Genomic DNA, 10866 nt, shown 5'->3' with positions numbered 1-10866 from the left:
ATATTGCAATTACATATCTGAAAGAGACAAATATTCAAAAAGTTAACAACCACAGGCCAAAACAATCTGCATTCAAATGTATTAAACATGGCAGGCCTGGTCTTCAAAGCAATTTTTTTTCCAAAAGTGATTAAGAAAAGAGATGACCCCTCTTTACCCCACTTAACAATGCAGCACCCATCAGCAGGAATTTTATGAACTCTGTGATGGTATTTATTGACAGCTGTCAAACATTTGGGTAAAAATATGGAAAGATACACTGGCAGGCACTGAGTAAAAAACATGGGGAGGGGACTCAGGTGATCAGTGGTGTGTTTATTTCGGTGCATAAAACATGTAAGGAAAATTATTTCCACATTTCTAAGAAAAGGTTACAAGCAATGAAAAACAAATGGAAAAGAAACCAAGCAATTTTTTTTTTACAGTAACGTTGAACAAGGGAGGTAAAGGCAAAGTTGTTAATTCAACAGAAGCCAAGTATTTTGGAACAATCCTGGTTATGAGGAACACAGGTTAAAACAGACTAATTTTTCCTTTATTAATGAATACTGTTCTGTGAAACAATGTTTAAAATATGAAATGTTCCTACAGTTCTTTTTCCTGCAGTGTTGTGCAGACAGAGGAGAAGAAACAAACTTGCTCTCTACTGAGAGCTGTAAAGTGTGACCCAACCCTGACCTTCCCTCCCACCATCTCCATCTGGGCACAGAAGGAAGAGCAGAATCAAAGGCCAGCAAAAGCTATGGTTACCCAAGGAGTTCCTGTGCCTGCCCCCTTCCAGAGCCCTCAGCAGCTCGTGGGCACAACTCTCCTTGCAGAGGGGACGAGGACATGCTGGTGGTCTTTAGATGCCCAGGTTACTAAAATTTTCAGCCTGAGAGATTTGCCTCGTGCACACAGATTTTAGCTGGGTTTGAGAACATCTTGCAAAGCAGTGAGGGGCTGGTGGGGAATTAAATGTCAAAGCCATGGCCCTCAATCCACAGCTCCACATGGTCTTTAGCTCCACAGGTACTTCAGATGTAAGAACCCAAGCTCAGATTGATTTTGGAATTCCATCAACAGGCAGCAGGGAAGACAGGAGGTGCTCTTACACAAGGAAACAGATGCCAGACAGCACAGAATGCTGTGGTCTGATGGAGAATACAACATCCAGCCAAGAGTGCAAGCAGGTACAAATAACTGAGCTTTGACTCACTTAAGCCAACTATAAGTTATTAAAAAAAAATTTAAAAAAAATATATATCACTCCCCATTCAGTCTGTGAGAGCTGAAAGTCCAAACTAACCTCTAAACCATGACAAAAAAAAATCTAAAATAATATGCAGTTTTCTTCCAGTCCCAAAAACATTTTCATCCGAGATCTTTTCACATTGCAAAATGATTTCTCCTAAACACTTAGGAAACAGAACTCCAAATAGAAAGGGTTTAATAACCATGTGGACAGCCTGACAGCGTGAAGCTCTGAAAGAAAGAGCCACCTGAACCTTTTGCTCCCACTGCAGACTCACAGAGGCATTACTCATTTCATGAAAAAAAAAAGTTAAAAACTTAAACAGCAGCAATACATACTCCCACAGATGGGGAAAAAACAGCACTCGAGCCAAAGTAATACATATAGTAGGAGACCATCCCTCAGGAATGTCAGCCACTTATGGCTCCTGCTGTAGCACCACTCCCAGGTTCCCTGGGCTACATCTCTGTACAAATTCCCAGGTCATTAAAGAACTCTGGGGGACTCCTGTGTGTCACTGATGGTGGAATTCCTGAAAAAAACAAGCCATGTTGTTTCAGGTTGTGAAAACACATCCCACCACGTTTTCCCCAGAGTGGGTAATCAGCGGGTCCAACTGGACATCAAAATGCGAGCCTACTGACCAAGAAAAGAACTTCTCTTAAAGACCTGTGAAAGACTGGCAACAAGAACATGTGACCTGGTGACAGGCAGGAAAGCCATCCAGATTTCCTAGCTTGCTCTCAAACTGCAATCACCTTTTCACAGCTGAACGGGTCCTGCAATACTCACGGGACTAAAAACTTTATCAATTAAGCAAAGTATAACTCTGCCCTTTAAGACTTTTTTTTTTCTGACTACATTTGCACACGAAGAATCATTATTCACATTTAAAATACAAAAGAAAAAATACCCAGTAAGCTACATATGGTGTGCAATAAAGAACACTTTCACAAAGCATGGAAAGCATAAAGTGCCACATGAGAGCTTGGCTCTCCCTGCAGACCTCTGGGTCACCACTACACACAGCCCTCCACACAGCATGTCAGGTGCAAGCCAGGAGGAAACGGGACACTCATTACTCCTGCAACATGCACATACCTTTCACTAGCTTAAAACTGCTTTTATATTTCCAAGAATGCACAAGCTGAATTACAAATACATTTATCAACAGAGGGCTATTTTCTCTCTTGATATAAGTGCCACTAAAAAAGCCTCAGCTTTATCTGTTCTGATCAGGAGCAGAGGAAGTAACAGAGATGTCAGCTACAAAACCAAGGACTGAAAAAACAGTGACCAGCAGAGTCAGACATCAGTGTAAAGGTGAGGTAATCACCAGCTGGAGGGCAAATTAAGAAGGAACAACAATTCTGCTAGGCAGAATGAACTTTACAAAGAAAAGTGCTATGATCTTTTCTAATCAGATCATCCTCAACTCTTTGGTTAGAAACTTCTCCAGATATTTGTACTGTACTTGTTACTGTGGTATCAAATTATTTTTTGATGTCCAACCAGCCCATCAGATTAAGACTGTAAGCCTTTAGGTAGAACTTTATTTATCTGCATGCAAACTGCTCTAATCCATGATTGCCATTATTCCACTAAAGGACCAGATCACTGGTTTGAGCTTCTGACTGTTACTAAAATTCTACTCCTGAGAGATCCTACCCCTCAGAAACAGAACGGACAATTTAAAAATAGAATTGTTTATAAGAAAACAACTCACTTTTGTTCTGGGAACAGGTAAAGTGATTCTTGCACCCAAGGGGCCTGTAGAGCCACAGCCAGGCTGTCAGCCACGTTCTGCTGCACCAGTGCTCATCCCTTCAGCACAACTCCATTATCCCAAGAAGCCACAAGACTGGCTGGATCCTTGCAGGAATTGCTTTCCCTGGACCAGGTTCTTGGACTTTACAACTTTCTAAGGGGAGGGGAATCACACAAGAAATGGACATCTGCAGATGATGAACCCTCTGATGTTAACAGGGCAAAGAAACTTCATGTAACCTGGATTTTCCCAGGTCTTCTTCCCTATTGTTCTTGTCCTATCTCAAAACACAGAACAAGGGAAATGTTATCTTGGGTATCTGGAGTCAGAGTGCTGGGTTTTGCAGGGATATCAGATGGGCCTTTGGCCAAACTGTATATGGAAGTGAGCACTTTTGGCATTTGCTGCTAATTGGGCACCAAAAAGCAACGTCTGAATGAATTTTGCAGCGTGTGTCTGCATCACTGGGAGAGGGCAGACAGCTCCTGTGGCTCTCCAGCTGGCACACCATGCAGCATTAATTTCATTCAAGTCAAATAGCTATAATTGCTTTTTATCCAGATGCTTTTCTGATTCAGGTACTACAAGTGCAACATGAGAGAATCTAAGATTTATGAAGAGGCAGCCTGACTGGAAATGGAGATGGGTATTTGCTGTATCCATGTGTACCTACAGCTGCAGGTTCAGAGATGGAAAGGGGCTCTTATGCCATGGTTAAGATGGATGCAATGAGCATCAAGTCATTTTTATACTACATTACAGAAGAAAGCAGTTTGCAGTTTTGGGCAAGTCTTTGATGTTTGCTTTTCAATTCGAGTGAGTAAATTTTAACTAATGTAATTATAAACACTTTAATCCAGAGGGAGATTAAAAAAAACAAACAAACAAAAAACCCCAAAGATTAATTTGATCGAAGCACTACATTTAATCCACTGATGACAAAATGTTCGAAAATAATTCTTCCACTTTACGTATAACAAATAATGAGTCAAAATAAAATAAAATAAACAAAAAATGAAACAAAACAAAACAAAACAACCCACAAAAAAAATCCCCTCAACATTGTGGCCGTATACCAGCTCCTGGCTATTCAAGGCTCAGACACAAAACTGACATCCTGGCTTTAAACCACCTCAGAATGATCAGAACCCATGTTAAGCTTCTTCCAAACAGAGAATACCTGTGAGATACCCACTTTTAAACACTGTGTCCCTCATCCCCAGCATACAAAGAGCAGGATATATTTACATTATCCTAAAAGAATTGCAACTCCTTCAAGTGCTTTTCAGTTTAATTAATAGAAGACACAGAATATGGATTTCAGGGGATTTAAACTCAAGCAGGTTCTAAAATCTGGTCTTTGAGCGGGGGAAAAAAAAAATTAGTAGCATGTGATACTAAAATGATTGAAAAATCCTTAAACAACAGAGCAACATTTTTCTATCCAGTGCTTTGCACAGCATAAGAAGAGTATTCTTAGGGTGATGAATCAATTTATCTTCAATGGCCAGTTTCCAGGAGTATCCACTGGTGCCACTATTCCACCTGCAACAACCTTGCACAGACACATGGAATTGAGACTTCAATTGTTTAAAGAGGAAGAATTGATTTTGACATTAACCAAAACAATTATGAAACCTAAAGCTTACATATAGATTTTGGTAGTGACCATTACTAGTAAACTGCACAAAGAATAAATATCAGCATTTTCAAAACTGACACCACAGTAATCCTGCTGCTTGATGCATCAAGCAGGGACAAAACACAAATAGCAAAATCCCAACAAAAGTCTTTTAAGCTTTACTTGGTTATTATTAATAGGTAACACAATAAGCTGGTTTAAACAGTTTTCCCCAGAGGACGCCCCTGTGGCTGTTCATCAGCAAAATGACTTGTAACATGATGGGAAGTTCAGAACAATCACAATGGCATAATCAGAGCTGCAGTTTGTCAGCAGGGCACTGTATTTTGGAGCAGGTAGAGATTCCTGTGAATTTGCAGGGCTGCACACATAAGCAGTCCTCCAAGGAAAAAATCATTAACACTGGTTTTTCATCAGTCCCTAACAATAAAATGAACACATCAGATCAAAATAGTTTCTTAAAAGTAGGTCAAAAATACCCATTTCATGATCACTCCTGCATTGGTTTCCTAGCAGATTCATCTACCCGCGTGGATATACGTAACGCGTATCCCGGAGACAGTGAGGCAGAGGAAGAAAACCAAATACATTAATGAGGTAGCTTAGACTGGGTAACTGCAGTTAAAAGTTTTATTGAACAAAAGAAGGTAAAATGTGGTAGTCCAGGTTCACTGAGCAAAAGCAGCTCTCTCACTGAAGCTGCACTTTGTGCTAAATAACCTTATTAACTGAGACTATACAGAGGACACATTATGCAAGTTATCTCAACAGCAAAGGAGAAAAGGCAGATTCAATTTGATCAGATGGAACCATTTGGTCAAATTCAGTGGCTTAAGTTACTGTTTCTAGCCCTTAACTACCCATATTCAGTACAGCCATAGCACAGAATACACAACTGCACTGAATTCCCATTTGTTAATAGTGTGTGCTCCCATGCAAGCGGAAGCCAATTCCTGAAAACAAAACAAATTAAAAAACTCAAATATGTTTCGGATGTTTTGTTTGAAGCATCATTGAACTGACTCAGGAAAAACACTCGATATATGTTATAAAAAACTCCCGGCCTCTACAACGTCTGCTCCTGTACAGTGCTAATATTTTAAAATTACTTTATTTCTTCCCTCTGCCTAAGAAACTTCATATGCTCTGAAAGCACCCACAAAGTCAGGTGGGTAAACAGATATGTCAAAATACTCTGTGTAAAGAGGGAGGTAGCTCAGGCCCCTTGGCAACCTTCGGAGAGTTCACATTGATGTGGTCTACCTACCCTTGTGATCTGCAGTCAAAAATGAAAGGATAAAGGATTTCAACATGAAATTCAGTGACATGTTCAATACAAATTTGACTCACTGGGCTCCCAAATGTAAGCTATAAGGTACCTCACACCGAACATACAACTTTAATAACGTACCTAGTTTGTACATTTTACAGAGAATATCCTCTCATTTGTTAAACATTTGGCTCGGGCGAGTACATCTTTTTTTCTTAACCACTTGAGAGACATTCTAGGCCAAACAAACAGCACAAATAATGCCAAAGTCTTTTTTTTTTTTTTTTTTTTTTTTCCAGTAATTGTATGAAATGCTGTAGGCTAAGCCTAACAGAAACTACTGAAGAAAAATGACAGACCCCATGATGCAGTGCAGAGGTGTTACTACAACATGGTGAGCCAAGGGATGGTTCTAAGGTGCTGAAAGGGGAGACTCTCGAGACGGTGACCCTGTATTGTCCTCCGGAGGGAAAACAGTGAGAGTGCAGGCTCGAATGCCACCAAGAGATTCTGGAAGGTCAAATACTTTATGCCACTCATCTTTTTCTGGATCATACTTCTGAACTATTTCCACCATACACCGGTTATTCCAAGAATATCCTCCAACAACATAGATTTTATTTTCAAAGACAGCAACCCCAACATCACTTTGCCCACGTAACATGGCGGCAATTGGAGTCCACTGGTCTAGAGTTGGTGAGTAATATTCACAGCTTAGAACATCATCATAATCACTTGTTCCTCTAAAGTGATTTCCACCAATAACATACAGCTTGTCTCCTACAGTACACATGCAATGCAGACCTCTGACTGTCGTCATCGGAGCTTTCTGAGTCCATTTGTCCGTGTCAGGGTCAAAACACATGAGTTCCTTTTGGAAAGTATCATGGGTAATTCCCCCTAAAGAAACAAGACACATGTTAGAGTAGTGCCCAGCCTAATAAGCGTTAAGTAACAAAAAATACATTTTACTGAAAGAATTCCATCTTCCTTAAAACTTCTTCACTCTAGCTTAGACTACTATCACAGAAGTACTCCATTTCAAATGACATTTGTCCCTTTAAATGGGAATATGGACAGAAGCCATGTGTCACACTGCACCTCATTACACAATCAATACTGGCAGATTAAAATAACAAAAAACTTACCTATGCTTCTATTTTGTAAAGTTATTTCTTTGCTTGTATTAATTCAGTTTGCTAGTTATGTTTCTCACCATCAAGAATCCATTTCCCTTTTAAATTTTGATACTATGCCACTGTGTTTTAAGTATCACATAGTAGAATTTTCATCAAAAATCTTTTTTCATCAACTTAAGTGAACAGAGAGAGGACACATTTCAAATATTCTTCATTTAATAGTTACCTATGGTTCCCTCTACATTTACCTTCTCCATAGCTCTCTGCAAAAGCATTTGGAGAGGCTTCACGACAAAAGGAAAAGTAAAATCTGTGGTATCTATGTGAAAAAACCACAGCAGATAGCATATGCATGTGCCACCTGCAGTAAAACAAGCAAAATGGGCAAAACACAACTGCCAGCAGCACAGCAATTAGGAGCTCAATGGACTTGCTCACAGAAAAATAACCATCTGTACCTTACAGTAAATTCTAAAGCAAATTCCTCCTAGCCTGCTGGCACAAGAGCCCCTAAATGAAGCTGCTCCAGCACATCTCCCCACCAGTTCTTGTGAGCTAAGCAACCTTGTCCCATCTCCTGCCCTGAATTTCAGCTTAGCTCTTAAGAGGACATCCTTTAAAATTTCAGTAGGAGAATATAGGCCTGTGATCCTTACAATGATCACTGACAGATTGAATCTTTTTTTTTTTAAATAAAGCTAATAGAAGATTTTCAGACAATGTTTGAAAAAACATTGGAAAAAAATGTAATGAAACTACAACCTCAGTGACACACAGTACGAGCATATTCCAAATAAGAAACCAGTGAAAGTACAGATATCACTTATATGCTATGATTAACATGAGAACTTAGCCATTTCCATTACCTCAGTGAAGGCAAATAGTGTTTAAAGTAATAAAATTCCCAATGCATTCCAAAGTTTATAGGGTGGGTGTGTTTAATTGCTATATTATATCATAATGCATGTTATAATTATTTAATACTCTTATACACAATTATAATTATATATTATAACAACATTATGTTTAATTATATTGCTATATAAATTTTTATATGTGGCTACAGAAAACTTTATTCTGACTGGCAAAGAGAGTAACTGTTTTGGAATTCAGAGCTATTCAATTACTAAGCATAATATTATCTACAATAATTTTGTCAGAGCCTGCAGTGTATGTGCTGTTTCACTGGCTTCATATGAAACTGCATCACTACTGATACCATGGCAATCCTACTGCAACCACAGACTAATTTGTACTGTCTGCTGCTGAAACAGAAAAAATTAGACAAGGAATTGTTTCACAGAGATGATCTGACAGGCACCATTTACCTGAAATATACATTAACCCCCCATACACGGTTCCAGCGTGACCATAGTGGGGCTCGTTCATTTTTGCCACGTAGCTCCACTCGTTCATTCTGGGGTTGTAACATTCCACAGTGGCTGTTGGAGACAAATGAGAGCACAGAGGTGTTGAAAGCAGCATGGCAGTTTGGTGCTGAGCTGAGTGCAGAGGCAGAGACATTCACAGAGGAAGTGCCAACAAGTAACACTGTTCAGCTGAGGGAGTCTCAAGGGAATTATTGAGCACTATCACAGTCACAGAACAGATGGGGTTGGAAAGGGCCTCAGGAAATCATCTAGTCCATCTCATCCAACTCCTCTGCTAAAGCAGCACCACTAAGAACAGGTTGCATAGGATGGTGTGCAGCTGGGCTGTACCATCAGCAAACTTGCTCAGAGAACACTCTGTCCCTTGCTAACTAATTTTCTATTGTATTGCAGTGTTTTATTAAGGATTTGAACAGCAACATACAGCACAGAATATGCATGTCACCGCATCCATTTACAAAAGCCAAGCTTAAAAAAAAAAAAAGAAAGATGAAACATCCCTGAATCTGGCAAGGAGATAAACTGTGCCTGTGTTGATGTACAACTGCATTTGTGCAGTTTTCTCTGCGAGTTGGAATGTTAAAATGATCAAGGGTTTTATCAGATCAGAAATCACAGAGGACTGTACCCAGCCCCAGGAGTCCGTGCAGAATGGATTCCTGAGGAGGAAACCTCTCTCCAGTGTAAGATGGGAGAGATGCAGGCTGCAGGAAAAGGGCTGCAACAATCACAGGGAATACAAATAAAAGGCAGATTCAACAATGGAGCAAGCTCTAGGTTTGGCAGCTTGAATACTGCAGTATGATCAGAGAGGCACAAGAGACTCAAAAATCCCATAATATAGTGACTTTATGATGCACAGAGAAATTGTCAATAATTAAGTTATCTTAAAGACAAATTAGATCTCATTTTAAATAATTCAAGACTGCTTAATCTTTGTTGGATGTTTATGAACTATACATAGAAAAATTGAATCTATCTTTAAAAGTGGCATTTTACTTGCTTTAGAACAAGGTTTTTATTGAATCAAGAGTAGAAAATCTGAGTCAGCTCTATGGAATCAGTGATGGTGACTTAACAGTGCAGGATTACACATCAATCAAGAGAGAAAATACCCTTAGAATCTGAGAAACTTGTCATTATAAAGGCAGAATCTCGTTAGTTTTAGTTTAAGCCTAATTACAGAATTATAGAGTAGGCCAGTAAAGAACATCAGTCAGTAACACATAGTGAATATAAGGCACCTCACCCTAACTCCAAAGCTGTTTTAAAAAGATCCTCTGGATCATTTTAAAAGAGTATAGCTATGGTCTCAGACTACAAAAAAAAAAAAATCCCTAGTCATGAAAAAAATTAGTACAGAGCACATTAGAGTGACCTTCTGAATTCTCTTTTAGTTGCTGCATAACCTCCTTATTCTTGCAAAATGGGATGATAATACATAATTTCATGCAATTAGTGTCTCGAGTACTGAAAAACATGCACTGAAAATAGAAGCTTCCATTTCCAATGTCAGAAATACTGTTTGACAGCCAGTTCAGCATCATCTGAGGCTAGAAGTGAAAAATAAAAAATCTATTTTGCACATAAGAATTGTTAAATTGTTACAGCACACTGGATTTGCTTCAGCTTTTCCCCACCCAGGAGCTGAACTTTAAATTTATGAAATGCAGAAAAGTGCCAGTCCAGAACAATAAGTTCATGATACAAGGCAAAACACACTAGATTTCTGCTTTTTTTCTAAACAAATTATAAATGTTGATTTGCATGTATAAAATTATTAATTTCATATTCTTAAAACTGTTTCAAAATAGTAATGAAATCTTGAAATGCATCTGGTTCTGTGCAAGTGGCTCACACAAGGACTCCCAGTTCTACCATCTCAGGGATGTGTAAGAGGGACAAAAAAATAACAAACCAATACAAAGTAACTGAAGTCAGGTGTGTCTGCAGTACTGGTGATGTACCAAATTTTTGATTTTAAAAATCTGCCCAATATATGGGCAACTTCCCAAGTTTACTCTGAGAGATCTGCCTTGGTTGTTTGGGTTTTCTTAATAAAGACAGAAATCTCCTTTAAAAAAAAAAAGTATTATTTTCCATGCTGCAGGTTTTCTGTATCCCATCACGGACTTAGCCACAAATCCAATGAATGCTGGAGACACTCTCTTACCCAAACAAAGGTACAGGCACAAAGAACTGATTCCACAAATGACACCTAAAATTAAATCTGTGAGTTGTGTTTCTGTGCAGTGCCACCTTGACATCACATGCAGTTTTTGCCCAATCCCCAAATAAACCCATGCTCGCTTTTGTAAACATATTCATCTATTCCAATATTTTTTTAAAAGGAAAGCTCCTTTCCACTCTGCTCTATTTAGCAATGAGAAGCAAAGATGTGCAGAAATTTCAAAACCAGAAG

General features: G+C 39.0%; 1 protein-coding gene across 4 annotated transcripts in view; it reads right to left on the bottom strand.

Annotated features, from left to right (window-relative positions):
- Window positions 1-295: 295 nt before the first annotated feature.
- The window catches only part of KLHL13 (kelch like family member 13), an 81086-nt gene continuing 70515 nt past the window's right edge, over window positions 296-10866 (bottom strand). For all 4 annotated transcript variants that reach the window (XM_053990304.1, XM_053990303.1, XM_053990305.1 and 1 more), the window contains 2 exons: window positions 8382-8495; window positions 296-6814 (listed from right to left, as the gene is read on the bottom strand). In XM_053990304.1, the coding sequence (XP_053846279.1) occupies window positions 6327-6814; window positions 8382-8495 (602 nt within the window). In that variant the 3' untranslated portion in view covers window positions 296-6326. The remainder of the gene's footprint in view (window positions 6815-8381; window positions 8496-10866) is intronic.

Source organism: Vidua macroura, chromosome 14, assembly GCF_024509145.1.
Source record: "Vidua macroura isolate BioBank_ID:100142 chromosome 14, ASM2450914v1, whole genome shotgun sequence".
Lineage (NCBI taxonomy): Eukaryota > Metazoa > Chordata > Aves > Passeriformes > Viduidae > Vidua > Vidua macroura.
The sequence above is the reverse complement of the archived record's forward strand: the minus strand, read 5'-3'. Positions and strand labels throughout refer to the sequence as shown.